Source organism: Apteryx mantelli, chromosome 10 (assembly GCF_036417845.1).
Source record: "Apteryx mantelli isolate bAptMan1 chromosome 10, bAptMan1.hap1, whole genome shotgun sequence".
Taxonomy (NCBI): Eukaryota; Metazoa; Chordata; class Aves; order Apterygiformes; family Apterygidae; genus Apteryx; species Apteryx mantelli.
Window position 1 is genome coordinate 12,780,530 of NC_089987.1, and position 15,341 is coordinate 12,795,870.

The following is a 15,341-nucleotide window of genomic DNA, read 5'->3' on the forward strand; positions in this document are numbered from 1 at the left end:
TGTTGTGTTTCTAAAATAAATTATCCAAGACAAAAAAATGAGTATAGAAAGAGTGAACGCACAGATATACCATGCATGAAAGAAAGTTAGGAATGGCAGAAGGAGCAGAAGAAATGTCCAGTGTGGGAAAATGAATACCTTTTACTAATCAGCGTCACTGCTAGCAATCTTTTGTTCTGCCCACCATATTTTCCCCTTCGTGCCTTTTGATATCTTTTATCAGGTCATCCAGAACTCTGACCTTCCCCTTTACTAACAGCAATAACATACTCTGTATACTACATTATAAGGGATTGTTACACAATTTGAATGATTTGATGCTTGGTCCCCAGCTTTGTGCACAGTAATAGCCTCTGAGATGTAGGATAACGGCCCTAAAATGCCCTACTGCATTAATTTCAGTATGCATATTATCATTTATTCATAAATTAAATTAACCACAAATAACACAGCTTAAAATAATAGCTCAAGACTATAAAATCATCACTCTGGTACAGTGCAACTTGTGGAACAGTGTTTCTACCCCTACTCAAACTCATGTAATTTCAAGTTTGTATTTAGAAAGATGTATTTTTTGTGTGGTACGTTCATTTTGGCAGCAATTAACACACTCTGCCTAGACTAGAATCCTAAATTGTACTGATGTTTTTCTTTTTTTTAATAATGGTGAAAATGGAAACTTTTAAATTTAAGAATTCAAATATCATTAAGTTGCTGGAAACAGCACCAAGCTATGTACCTACATCAGAAGAGAGAGAAAAGGATTGTGAGCAGCATGCTACTATCAAGATAAGAAGAAAAGGTGTGTGTTGTATTTTCACAGGTATAAATAAAAAGAGATTTGGGAATTAATGCATGACTGCATCAAATATTTGATATACTTAATTTATATACCATTAAAGAACAGTCAGCTATTTTGCGTATTTATTACAAGTAACACCTAAAATATACAACTAAATGTGGCAGACTTTGTATTTTATTCATGACATCTTCTGCAGACTCAGTTTTCACTTTTTTTGTGCATGGGGGAGAATTTTACATACAAAAGCATTTAAAAGTTAGAAAACATGGCACATTTGAGATGATATGATTAACCGTGTAAGACTTGACCTTTTCAGTGCAAAGTTAAAAGAGATTAAATCACCTCCAGTTACCATTTAAGTTGCCCTAAAACAGATTAGGGAGTGATCTTTCAATTAGTTATGGTCCCAGATTTTGGGACAGAAATCAAGAGCTGCAGAGGTGACTTCCTCACTCAGTCAGCAAGATTTGCAGAAGATTTCTTTCTGTCAGTGGCAGCATGTAATACCGTCTAAACAAATACGTTGAGACACTCGGTACAATTTGACAGTACCGAGCTGATGTGCTGGATTATTGCCACTTAGAAAGGGATGGTGTTATTCCTGGTCTGTCCTCACCTCTTTCCTCCCTCCCTCAGCTTCTGGTCTTGCTTATCCACTATTCCCTTTATGCTGGCTCAGACGTTTGTCAGATCGGTTTCCAGGCTGCTCCAGTTCACTAAGCTGGGACAGCGGGAGTAAGGAGTTTTGTGGTGAGCTGGACAGCTCGGCATCGTAGAGTATCTGCTGTCACCAGCGCTGTGTAAAGAAGAAGGTGGGACTCCATGACCAGGAATTGGGGAAAAGTAGGAGCAGGAGTGCCCATTTCAGCATCAGTGAGTTTTAGTTAGGTTTCTCAAAATAACTCTTGCCTGCTTCTGTGAGAAAGACTGTCAATATTTTGTTGATTAATACAAAAAATATATATATCACAGTATGCTGACACTAGAGACTGATACAGTCCTTTCAAATATTATGGAAATAGTTTTAAAAGAATAGTAGACAATGTGAGTAATACAACTAAGAGGTGGAATAGCATGTGTGTCTTAATTCAGGTTTGTAATAATTTGAATTTAGAGCCTCAAAGTCCAGAATTGCATCGTTTCTTCAGAAGCTGGGCTAGTCATGTTAATCTGATGAAGAACACTTACTCCTGCAACTTAAAATGCTGTAAATTTTCCAAACAGAAATTGTGACTCTGATTCAAATTATTACTATTGTAATTTTACTGTGGAATTTTAAATTGAACGTGAATAGGGATCGCTTTTCATTCAGAGCTGTGTTTGTTTAATTCTTAAGTTGTAATTTTAGCTGCCTGTTCTTTTAAACCCCTAGTGAACTCTAAGCCATGTGGGAAAGCTGATGATCCCCTAAGCAGACAACTGCAACTGGTGCAATCAATTAACAGATTTAACAAGTAAGCACAGAAGCTGCCTTGAAAGTATGTTTGTTGTTTCCCATAAGCCAAAAAGAAATATAACATACGGTAAAGGCCAAAAGTGGGTCCAGCATTGTTGCACATCAGATGTGACTAATTTGACAATTAAGAGACTACTCTGAGGCTTACACATTAATAACACCAGACGGGTGTTCTGGATATGAGAGAGTCGCTGGTGGTGAACAGCAGTGACGTGCTGGGTGGCAGGAGGGAAAGCTGGCCAGCAGGGGAGTACTTGTAAGCTTATTTAAAATTGTTTTTGCACTGCTAGTACTTGGTGTACTATAAGGTAGGAACATTTATGCCAGACCAGTTTAAAAATATCATGTTAGTGCTTCACTCAGTGTTTGGGTTTTGACTCTGGTCTCTTTAAACTTTGGCATATATTCTGTGATAAAATATAGGAAATACTAGTAGGCTATCATTCTCAGGGAAAAAAAGGTGTTGTCAGATAATATAGTCTTTTTATGTTGAGATAGTGCCATCTTGTGGATTTTCAGTGAACAAGGCTTTTATGGAAAGACTTGCTGAAAGTATGTTGCTTTATGTAGTTAAATTTAATTCTTTTAAAATATATTTTAGAGCAAAACATTTACGGAGAACAATAACAAGAGATAAAAGTGTCCCTAATTTTGATTATCAATTATTGCATCAGGTAAGAGGAAATATTTGTTTGAATTATTTGTATAATATAGTAATTATTTGTATTGTCTGCTATTAATATAATACGTCTAACAGGAAAGATTCTTTACTAATGGTGGTCAGTGAATCCAAAAGGCCTGACCTGTTTTGCTAAACTGCTAACGTTTCTTCATTGTCCAAATTTCAATGGTGCTTCTATACCACCTCTTAAACCTCTTATTCTTTGTCACTTATTGCAGGCTTCATCTCTTTGTTGTCTGTGTCTTGTCCAGCAAAATCTGGGATATACCAAGGCTTGAAAAGTCTACAGCATGTAAGAAAAGCTGTAGTCAAGCAGAGATGCTACTGACAAGAGAAATTTTTCAGTAGGTTGAAACAGAAGGTTGGAAGAGAAAGGAACAGCTAGACACTGAAATACCAGATTAAAATTGGGGTTTGCATGATAAGCCTGCTGCGAGGAAGGGATTGTTTGCAAGGGAGACAACAAACTGCATGTTGCATTGTCAGCTGCACCACAAATGTATAGTGTGATCTTAGATAAGTCACTTCATCTGCGGTTGGGGGTACCATGGCACCCTAAGCCAATCTAACTGCTGGCTGCTGCCCTCCCCCAGAGCATGTGCTCCCCCTCCCTTCTTTGCACTGGCTGTAGCTCTCATTGGACCTTCTGCTGAGCCATTTCAGCATGCTAAACAGAGAGAAAAACTACCCTATTCAAATGAAAATTAACAATTTTCTGCCAGTTAGCTCAGTAGCTACCCATTAGATTGACTTAGGTAGCCTTGGAAATGCAGTCTCTTTGCTTCTCTTCTCCATCTCTAAAAAGGAATGCTGTCCTATTTCAGAGATCCCTTATGAGATTTAACATTGGCAAAGAAATTTGAAAATGCCAGATGAAATGCCATAAAACTGTATTATTCTAGTCTTTCTAGTATTAATGATAATACCCCATTTTAAATGTGGGATTTAGATTTTATAGTTGTGGATAACTGAAGGCAGTACGTCATGAAAGCATGGTAGGTGTCAAGAAGCTACTACGCAACAATGATATATAGCACTTAGACCATGTGTGACTGTCATGGCTCTGTGAATTTACTGATCATACAGCTCTAAATTATTAGTGGGCTTAGTCATGCATAATCTTTTCTGAAACTTTTTCAATATTGTTACTATTATTTCAGTAAAAGGATACCATAATTAATTTGTGCCTTTAATTCTTCTTATCTTAGAAAGTCTCTTTTTAGCATGCCTGGACTCTCTTTGGTACCTTAGTTATGTTCACTTTTGCAAAGTGGCCAGTAATCAAGGAGAGCCACACATTCTGCAGAGGAAGAGTCAGGAGCAGATATGGAAATGGAAGACAAGAATAGTTGGAGTGACCAAAAGAGAGTCTTAAAGAAGAGGGACTACAGGGGCCTCTTCCCTGAGAGATAAGATCTGGAAGCAGAGTTTTGCCTTTAGAACACCGTTCAGCAGTGCCTGGTTGAATCTGGCTGCATTATTGCTTACGTATTACTTAATGGTAAAAGAAATGGCTGTGAAATTCAAATATCTTGAGACTTGCATTAAAAAGGTGTTTGGATGACAGGATCCGAATGATTAGGATGATACTAGGATAGTGAAGGGGAAAAAAAAGTTTTGGAATGCCTTGATTATCTTTTCAGTTCTGGTACTGATTTATATGTAGCCTGGGGCAAGTTGGCCTCTTTTCTCCTTGTTTCCTCATATGTATAATGAGGATAATTACTAGCCTACAAAGTAAGCTATTTTTAATCATTGGCTGTGTTCTCATTATCAAGAATGCCATGAAATTAATGTGATAATTATATTCAAGAAACACTATATTCATTTTACTTTTTGGAATGAAGAAAAATAAAGAAAATAGACAATGCTTTAACATGTCCTATTTTTCCACCCTCACAGTTAGCTATTAAAAGCTTTGATAAAACCAAGTTAAAAGCTGTTGAAACGCTGGACCAGAGCAAAGTTAAGATTATTGACACAGGCTGCAGTGGTGAATTTGTGAAACATGATGACGTGAGAGAAGCCCCTGATAGGAGTAAACTAATGCACCGGAGACACACTGTTAACGTGCCGCTTTCAGCAGAGAATGTCAGCGATAAAAGCGGTTTAGCCAGTCCCAGAAATCCAAGTATGTCACAGTCAAAAGAGTGCAGTGATGACTTGTTTTCAAAACACTGACAAGGAAGTGTGAATTTGATGACAAAAGCTGAAGAACTAGGTGGTTTTAATTTCAATATCCCGGTGCTGGATATCAAGGAGTTCAGGGATGCTTGCAAGCTGTGCCTTCCGAACGGGACACACGGATGATTCGTCAGCAGAAGCAGAATGTTCCTAGCACTGTTGAAGACTGAATCCTCTGGTTATTTTGGAGATAACTATTTAGCCAGTTTGTTATTGATCTCAACAAACAGGGACATACTGAGATGCAGATAGCAAAATTACTTTCCTATTCTACTTAGCACTTACTAAAAAATTATATGTAACGGTAAACCAACAAAATCCTGTATTGTACTTTTCAGCCACCCACTTTGTTTTTAGAAGTCTGAATAATTTTTGCATTTTCAGTTTTTATCACTACATTGGATAAATATATATAAATATTTATATATATAGATATATTGGATAAATACGTATTTATTGCCAGAAGTAATTCAAATGTCTCTATTTTTATTGTAATGTTACAAACCATTATAATATATATTTCTGTATATTTCAGTAGCTGGGAAAACAACAGTTGATAAAATCTGTGACACTATGTTAGAGATTTATACATGCTATTACCACAATGGGAAGTAATCTGCGCGGATTTCTTTGCAATGCACCCCTGTATTGGGTCTGCAAGATCATGGTCTTACAGGAGCCAAGATGCTGAGAAAAGGTAGAGAGCACTTGATGAAGCAAAACTTTGCACTCTCTGTTCACAGCCTCATTAAAAAAAAAAGTATGTATAAGGACATGTAAAATTGTTTTAAGTTTTTTTTTTTTTCTCTCTAAATCAAATCATGCAAAAAACACAGAAATACTCATGATTCTGTACATGGGCAAAACTGGTAAGACAAGACCGCTGCTTAAGAGCCTGTTCCTATCTGACTGCTATTTAAACAGGTCGACTTCTTGATTCTGAAAGCTACTACTGACATCAGTAAGCATTTGTTGGAATAGACCAAATTCTAGAGGTGATCACTGCTGAAGAATTGAAAGCTCACAAATACCTACAAGATGGCAACTTAAATTTGGACTTAATTTTCTACTATTTCCGTTAAAAATTTTTAGAAGTGGTTATGGTAGGAGAAATGTGTAAATAGCAGCATAAGCCAGGTTTCTAACTGCAATATTTTTTATTTTTGGCTTATTATGTCCAGCTTGCAGTTTATTTCATAAGATATTTTTATGAATAATTCTGTTTCTTTTAACTGTGGTATTAGTAAAATGCCTGGGAAAGTACAAAGCTGGAGGACATACTGGTGATTTTTTTCAAGTAACTTTTTAATCTAAGGGGTAAACTGTGCAAGAAGTGCATACATGGACATTTGGAAATGAGGGTAATGTGTTTATTTTTCTAATAATTTACGAGTTCATCTGATTTTTCTAATGTGCCTTGGGATTTGTGCCAAATGATGGAAAAGAAAAAAAACAGTAAAACAATTCTTGAAAAAGCTGTTTGAGTGCTTATTTAAAACATTTTATCTTTTATCCAGTTTTCCTTACTTTCGTTCTCGTAGGCATTTGAAAATTTCACCTTGTGCCTATGTGTAAATTGAGGGAATCCATTGGAATTTACTGTTAACTTCTGTATGACTCTCTTCTTCCTCCTTCTGTCCTATGTTTGTGGATTGCCACACTTGATAGTGTGTACAATACAAAATTGTTAGAGAAACTGAACATTTAAAGAAGGGTATTTTACATTTATACAAAGTTTTCTTCTCTAGCCTTGAATTCCAGTTAAAAACAAATTGTATGATGGATGTTCAGCTATTGCAAGCCAAAGGGCAAGAGGGAAGAGGTGTGGGCCAGGCTTTTTTCTTCCTGTAACTCTTAAAAACATGAACTAGAGCAAGTCAGTTATCCTTACCTGTAATAAAAATAAGAATTATTACCTGTGTAATACTAGGGTATGCTGCTTATGAAATACCTAGATATTACTTGTAAAGTTTAAGATACAGGTAAATGTTTATATAACTGATTTCCAACCTAACTTGTGAGAAGTAATTTAACTTGTGTTTTAATTACACCATGCAATTAAATAAAAGACTGATTCTCATCCTAAAACTGTTGACAATATGGATGAGGAAGAATCAGTTTATTAGATTTTTAATACTGGTGGTATCTTGCTACAGAGTGGAAGTACCAATTATACTGCTGTATCTAGTTTTACAGAACATGAGTCAACACAGCGACAGTAAGATCAAACAGTGTCAAGCCAGTTTTGTTAGTCCTTAATAATAGGCCCAGTATGGTTAACTAGCTTTGGAAACACGTTTTAAGATACTGTTGATTAAATACCTTTGAAAAGGGTTAGAGAGAATTAAAGAGAGGGTTATGAGAGGATGTGAACTGCTGAATTTAGTTACTTAGTTTCTATTTAAAAACATAGGAATTCCTTACACCTGGAAAACAAAACCTGCTAAGTACTGTTATACTTACATTTGAAGCATAAAATGTTCTGTTCCATTCTATGCAAGCAATGAAACAGCTGCAGCAGTCCAACTTTCAGCCTTGATATGAATAATTATATAATTGTTTGGTAAACTTTATTTTTTAAATTTATAGACTATTTAACTAGAGGACTATTCATATGCCCACTCTACTGGGATACTCATGCACCTACCAGAGGAAGCTCTGAAGTTTTAGTCACCTTATAATGGCTTTTTTTCAAGCAGGGAGTTGTACACTCACAGTACATAAACAATCCACAATATATCCCCATGTCTATTTGCTGTTCTTCTGTCAGCAGGTAATAGAGTGTGTGTAAGTAAGTGTGGCACATTAAGCCCAACTAAAATTATATGGGTACAAGGAGTTGGGCGAGTTAGGAAAAGCATTCCTGATGTATTTTACAGTGTTAAACTAATGCTTGCCTTTGAAATTTCTTTTTTTCCTGAAAGAAATGAGACTCACAGGAAAAAAAAGTAGCTTACTAAGGCAATTTAATGCACACCTGGTGCTGTGGTTTCCAACAAAATTTATATTTAAATATCTAACAAATATTTTTAATGGAGAGTTTTAAAGAAAAAGTACACATTTGTATTAGAGTTAATTTGAATTTTCTACTCTATTACAGTATCAGCTGTCCTTGTGAACCTGAGACTACTTAAATGACCAAATCATGCTTCAGTTTATAAAACTGTGTTCAGTCTAGGATAAAATTATATGTCCAGTCATTTTAGATATATATGTATAAGAAAGCACTTAAATCCTGAACAGTTCCACTATAATCCTGCTAGAAAGATACTGCCTAACAAATGATTGAGGTAAATGAAATAGTTTGCATGGTTCCCTTGACGCGCTTAACCAAACCTATCATTACAAAATACCTTAATTTTCAAAGATACCATGATCAGAGGCTAAAATGGAAGAGGACTTGAAGGAAGTACCCCTGGGAGGTTCCCCCAGCAATTTGTACCGCAACTATGCTAAGTCAACTTCAGGACACTTATGATCTGTCTACAAAATATGTTGCTGTACAATCTAGTTAATTTCCAAAAGGTTAGAAATTAAGATAAATTAGAAGTGTTATTTCTTGTCTTTACAACTGAGATTTTGGAACAGCCTTCTAAGGAGAAGGCAATAAAGCTTACATTGTTGATAGCAGAATTTAATAAGTTTTTTAGCCACATTCACACAAGGTGAAAAAAGCACCCACTCCTGCTCACTTTAAACAATTTTATTCTGTCCCCAAAACATTGCATTTGGAATCATACACGCTTCTCAGGTGATGTCAGAAAAGGGTTTTCTGGTGGTAGAATGTTTATCAACACAATGTTACAGCATTTATCCTCTATATTTCCATAACCATATTTTTGAATAAAGGTATAACACAAGTTCAGTTTTATTTTATGCATGCAGGAGCTGCAGAAAGTTTAGGAAAACTGTCTTTTTTTTGCAAAATAAGAAACACTCCAGCCATTTGATAAAAATGGAGGTAGTTTAAAGAACATACGATACCAAGTGTCTGAACAGTGCTGTATTACACACTAAACTTTAACTTGCTTTGTTTTGAGACAACCTGATTATTTCATGGGGGAACAGTTCATGCTGGTTGCAATTTCTTTACACAGACTGCCTGATAAGAAATCCTCCGGTCCAAACTCCAATCATCAGTACTTTGATACCAAAATACTTTATTTTCTAAATTTCCAGTAAAGACTCGAGAGCCAGTGAGCTGCTGGATAGGACTCCTTCATGGACTCAGGAAATCTTGTTTCTATATGAACTTCTGTGATTTAGACTTGGAGGTAAGTTTTTAAACTTCTAGTTGTTCCCAAGTTTGTACTCTGACTCCTCATGTTACGGTATCTCCAATAGCAGCAAGTTAAGGGTGTGCATGTGCTGCAAGCATAGCTTACACACTGAGTAAGGGGCAACAAAACGTTTATGCTAAGGAAGCAGTGGGGAACCCCACACTACTCAGGGCTCTTATACTGCAAAAATTTAAGTTATAAAATCCCCTTCTCAGATTTATTTTTACAAGACAAGTTCATTTGTTGGCCTTTATAAAAAAAAAAGTAACGTAAACATTTTCAGATCTTTCATTCTGCCTGATACAGTATATTGCCTTTTTTTCCAGGCAGGTTGTTTGGCAGACAGTCTTACAGTGTATTTAATAATCATCCTCTTCATCAGAATCCAATACTTTTCTTCTGTTGAACTAAAATGAAATATATGAAATGAAAATACAAGGGTCATAGTCAATCCAACATAGAGCAAGCCTTTGAAACTCTACACGTTTGACAAAAGGTACAAAATTCTCAGTGCCTTCTCACAGCATGCATTACTGCAGCTTACACAGGAGCAGATTTCCTCCCATTGCAATGGTACAGTACAAAAGCAGAGCGTTACATAACTAGTCTACCTGAAATAATCTAATTGTCAGAGGTCATATTTTCCTTGCCTTGTTCTCATCTTCCTTCCCCAACATTTGCTTCTGGCAAATGCTAGATACAGGATACGGTCCATGACAAGTCTTTTGTCTGACTTGGTACAATCTAAGCATTATCATCTACATCCCCTCAACCTCTTTAAGGTCACTCAGGCACTTTTCTTGAGACTCACTCCTGTAATAAGGATAGAGTCCACACACACAGAATTTCTAGGGCCTGAATTATGCTGCAGAACTATGGATACCTTTGCCACATTTCCTACATTTTTAGAGGATGATATCTTCACCACTGGGCAGGTATCTACCCAATGAAGAATTTCAGACATTTCTCAATAACATAGTTTTGAAATTCACATAGCCTGCTTTTCTGTTACAGTTCTGCTGGTAATTGCACTAGCTATTTTCTACTTACTATAGCCAAAAGTACTTTTCTAGTGGTCAGTGCACTACTGTGACTGTCCGCTGTTTACAAGGTTCTCCCTGTTAGTCTTGCAACAGAACCCTGATACCCCAGTGCTAATATCTGCAAATTATCTACTGATTAGGACAGCTATGACTAAATCCCAATACTTATCACTGTGGGGAAGAGGGTGATAAACAGAAAGCAAGTTCTACCCTTAAGTGAAATGATGCAATACATGCCATTTTCTACTCATTTGTTTTCATATTGGATTATATTTCATATTCTTTAAACAAATTAAAATTGTATTTATGAAATGAAGCTTACCTTTACCGTTGTTTTCTTTTCCGTTTGCTGACTCACTTTTTCAAGTATTTCTATCAAACCCTGTTCTGACACCTAGGAAAGCAGAACAAAAGCCATATAAACACATTCTGAGATGCTTAGTTTCAAACAACCGAGTCACACTTTCCCTTCATATAAAAGGTGTTTGGCTGATGGAATTGTATAGTATATAGTAATTAGAAACTCTCAACCATCTCTTTCAATTAGGTAATTTAGATATTGAAAACATCAAATACGCTTTTTTGAGGGCATTAGGTTTGAAAATGAATAGATATGAGAAAGAGAGAAGTAGAGAAACATAACTCACCTTTCCAGGTAGCTGTCCAAATCTTGCCATCTGTATAAGATAATTCTCCACTGCTTTTGCTTTATCTGGTTTCACAAGTGCCAAATTGCTTACTGGAAAAAAAAAAATAAATAAAAAGCTCTGTTCTTTTTAAAATGAATACCTTTACCAGTACTAAAAAAGTGACAAATGCCACTATAAAACTGTTGTTCATTGTCACTTTCATTCTAAATATTTTTTTCCTCTCACTGTTATTAATTCAAGAAAGCATCTGATTAAAAACATTCAGATGTCAGTTAACCCCATCCCCACCAATCACTGATATTATTGCTTGAAAAGCTGTAAGAGTTCTATCTTCCCATTGATTACAGTATTTTTTTAAGCAGCACAGGGGTATAGTAGAAGAGAATTTTTAACTAGAAAATTACTTGAATACTTACATCTTGCACGAGCGGCTTGATCTAGAACTTGAGCTAAAATAGTATTTCTTATCTCTGCTTCCCTGTAAATGAAAAATTAGTTACATATTAGAAGTGAAATTAAGTGCTTAAAATAATATGCACAAAACAGCCAAGCTTACAGAAGACTTTCAGTTCCCGTAAGTGGCTTTTTGAGGTCCCTTCCAATCCTACATTCACAATTTCTTTCATAGCACTTTCTGTCATGGGTAGCTCTATGTATTTTGAGGATGGGGTTAAGTAACTGACATAATCTTCAAAAAAAAAAAAATCAAGACAGAGTTTATTATGTATAGCTTATTACAGTTTACTGTTACATCTTGCTAGAAAGACAAATGCTCTCCACTTTAAAGATTCTGCATTCAGTTCCATGTGGCGCTTCAAAGGCAATATTTTTTAGAGCAGGCATAAGGAATAACCCGTGCAATTGCAAGACTCACCAGAAATTGGTATTTACTTAGCATTTTTCAGTAAGTCTTCACATACTTAAAACATTTGACTAACAGTTTGCAAAACTAAAATTTATGTATTTCAGTTAACAAATTTTGACTATGTGCTTGCACCTTGAGTTCTTCCAGAAGTCTGGCTTTTTAATTTTTTTGTTTTTTTAATTTCTACCTAGTGCAAATGCTAGATGTTGTTTTCACAACTAAACTCTGACATCAAGCATTTTGTTTCAGCTTTTTTGATTGATTTGATTTTTCTGGGGTTTCTATTGCAGCTAGGAGAGCATGTTCCCATAGCACTAGCAGAACCAAACCTCACTCAGAAAAAACTCCCAACAACTTTGGCTTTGGCAGGAATTCTGCTTTGGGAATAAGCTAAAGCAAGAATAGCCAGCCTTCCAAACCACGTATCAGGATTTTCTTGTGACCAACACTCACTAACCCTGAAAAGCCAAGGTTCCTGAGCTCAAGAAGCAGAAGACAGGTGGGAGTGACAATGACTCCCCAAATCATCCCATTATATCCCTAAGGATTTTGAGATTATCATATTCAGCTGAAACCCAAGATAAAAAAAAAAAGAGCAGCTCTTGCTGTTTTTCATAGTCAAAATTCAGATTGCCTGACATACAAGCAAATAGAGATATTACGGATCATTCAATATAGCCATAGCATGGGAGTCACACTTGGACCACTCAAAAATCAGATGTTAGTTGCCCTTGGATCAAATCTTTACCTTTTCAGTTTATTTATTGGTATCTTTTCCAATAGCAAAAGTTCATTTGAGTATTCCAAAGAAATTAAATAGTCAAAACAGTTAGTACAAAGCAACAGATTTAGAACACTATTAAAAAAAAGTAATAAAATCAACAGCTCCCATTTATACCTCTGTTTTGCTTCCTGTTGCGATGGATCACCAGAAGGATCCTAAAGTGTAAGAACAGGATAAATCATTATCATCATCCAAAAACATTCCACACAGGACTGTAAATTTAAATATTCCAGCAGAGATTAACATAAACCAAACCTGCTTGACCATGGACTAGATCCTGAAAAATAAGAATTGGCTGCCCTGGCAAATAAATATGCAGTACTGGTGGTTGCTCTCCTTACATTACAATAATGTAAGCTAGTGTAATAACTAGCGCTACTGGATTTATCCACAGACTGCCATAGATTTGGACATATGAGGTCTTCTCCTTAGATTTAAGGCAACAAGCTTTCCTGAGGCCTAGAAAACAGCCAAAGGCATTAAACCTGTTAAGGTCAGCTAGCAACACCTGAAATTCAACATAACACTTCATATTTATTGAAATACAAGAAAACACAATCCTAACATGATATTTTGGGATTAAAATAGGCAGCTGTAGCAAAAGAAAAAAAAAAGCAAGCAAACAACTTTATGCTGTATCTGTACGCCCCCTCAAAGCGGCCCCTGCCCGCTTCGCTGAGCGCTTCACCGCGTTTCACTGGAAAGCGCCCGTTACAATGGCGCAGGCCCTGCCGCTCCCGGGCAGCCTCCCCCCCGCGCCGCGCCGCTGCCGAGGGAGCCGGGGCCGGCGGGGCTCGGCCGGGGCGGGGGCCGCCGCGCCTTACCCCGTGCTTGGCCTGCAGCTCGGCCAGACGCTGCTGCCGCAGCGCCTCCAGCTCCTCGTCCGCCATGGCTGCGGGCGGCTCGCGCAGCCGCAGTCGGGGCGCCGCTCACTGCACCGGCGCCGCCGAGCCAGGCGTTACTAATCCAGCGCCGAGCGCTGAGCGGGGCGGGGCGGGGCGGGGCGGGGCGGGGCGGGGCGGGGCGGGGCGGGGCGAGGCGAGGCGAGGCGAGGCGAGGCGAGGCGAGGCGAGGCGAGGCGAGGCGAGGCGAGGCGAGGCGAGGCGAGGCGAGGCGAGGCGAGGCGAGGCGAGGCGAGGCGAGGCGGGCTCGGGGCGGCGGCCGTGGCGTCGCCTCGCCTCGCCCTACCCTGCTTCGCGCTGCCTCGCCTCGCCGCGCAGCAGCTCTGTGCGGAGCCGCCCGCCGCTGCGCTCTCGGTTGCGGGAGGGCCTGAGTGGACATACAGGTGGCGGCCAGCAGCAGTTGTGTGGCCACCGCGCTCTCCTCAGCCCCGGTGTCCGCCACCGCCTTCCCCGGGCTTGGGCCGGGCCGCCTGTGTCCGGGAGCTGCTCCCGCTGGCGCCTCTCCCGCGGCGCCGCAGTCAGAGCCGGCCCCGTCCGAGCTCTGAGCCCTTCTCCGTCCCCACTGCGGCCCCGTCCGAGCTCTGAGCCCTTCTCCGTCCCCGCTGCGGCCCCGTCTGAGCTCTGAGCCCTTCTCCGTCCCCGCTGCGGCCCCGTCCGAGCTCTGAGCCCTTCTCCGTCCCCGCTGCGGCCCCGTCCGAGCTCTGAGCCCTTCTCCGTCCCCGCTGCAGTTCGCGGGGCTCGCAGACCCACGCGCGGTTTAATTTCTCTAGAGGGGTGGTCGCAGCGGCAGCAGCAGCGATCCGCTGGAGAGAAGGCGGGGGAAATGGCCGCTTTTCTGAGGAGTGCTGGCAGGCCGCTGCCGGGGAGGCCCCGGCGGCCGGGTCGGGCCTGCTTGTTGCCCGGCCGTGCTTCCCCGCGGCCGCGGTGCAGGGCCCCCGCGTGACGCCAGGCGAGCTGCTGCCGGACTGGGGAAAGAGCGTTGCTCTGCTGTGTCTGTTTTCCTCCATCCTCGTAGCTTACTGCCATTCTCATATCCACTGAATATAGTTTATCTGCGCTTCAGCAGTGCCTCCCCGACAAGCTCTCGGTTATGCTATCCGCATGTGCGACCTTGACTGGTATTCCCCAAGCTCTGATCAGTCGTGACTCCCCAAGAAGCAACTTACCGTGCTGTAACCGCTCCTTCCAAGTCCAAGTCACAGCTGGCCATCGGGACTGTGAAAAAAGAATGAAGCGACGCTGCCTCCTGTCCCTCGGTTACGAGCTGGGACGCAGCGGTGGAGAAAGCCGACAGCAGGTACTGGCCTTCCTCTGAACTGCTGCAAGGTTGCTCCAGTATCAGCTCCGAGGGACTGTTACGGAAACACTCACTTGACAGCTTCGGTCTTGCTCAACGAGAGACGTACACATCCCAGATACAGCTTTTAATGTTGGTTGGAGTTGCACCTCGTTAAAAGCTGTGCTTGCTTCATCACACTTTTAGATTTTATTTAACCAAAAAACAAAACAACCCACAAACACTAGAAGCTATTCTACGAGGGTAGATAAGTCATAACTTCCTGAAAAGAGAAGTTTCTATAGAAATATTACCAAATATTTCTAGCCTCGTTTTTAAAAATAACAGAAAGTGAAATTGTTTCATTAATGATTTTAGTTAAGAACTTCTGCAGTGAATGCAGAAAAAAATGGTAGA

The 15,341-nt window shown here is 39.6% G+C and overlaps 2 protein-coding genes across 3 annotated transcripts in view; one reads left to right on the forward strand and one right to left on the reverse strand.

The window, feature by feature from the left end:
- ANKRD27 (ankyrin repeat domain 27) overlaps positions 1-7,494 on the forward strand; it is a 51,620-nt gene extending 44,126 nt beyond the window's left edge. The window contains exons 26-29 of one of the 2 annotated variants that reach the window (XM_067302510.1): positions 694-802; positions 2,175-2,256; positions 2,860-2,932; positions 4,843-7,494. In XM_067302510.1, the coding sequence (XP_067158611.1) occupies positions 694-802; positions 2,175-2,256; positions 2,860-2,932; positions 4,843-5,121 (543 nt within the window). In that variant the 3' untranslated portion in view covers positions 5,122-7,494. Of the gene's footprint in view, positions 1-693; positions 803-1,438; positions 1,675-2,174; positions 2,257-2,859; positions 2,933-4,842 lie in introns of those variants that run through there. The other variant, XM_067302511.1, reaches the window with a different exon arrangement.
- A 1,318-nt stretch (positions 7,495-8,812) lies between these two features.
- On the reverse strand, positions 8,813-13,679 carry PDCD5 (programmed cell death 5). Its single transcript, XM_067302512.1, has 6 exons — positions 13,571-13,679; positions 12,861-12,901; positions 11,514-11,575; positions 11,095-11,186; positions 10,770-10,841; positions 8,813-9,811 (listed from the first exon to the last, which is right to left on the reverse strand). The coding sequence occupies exons 1-6, from the start codon at positions 13,634-13,636 to the stop codon at positions 9,764-9,766; spliced, it is 381 nt and encodes a 126-aa protein (XP_067158613.1). The 5' UTR covers positions 13,637-13,679; the 3' UTR covers positions 8,813-9,763.
- Positions 13,680-15,341: the final 1,662 nt, after the last annotated feature.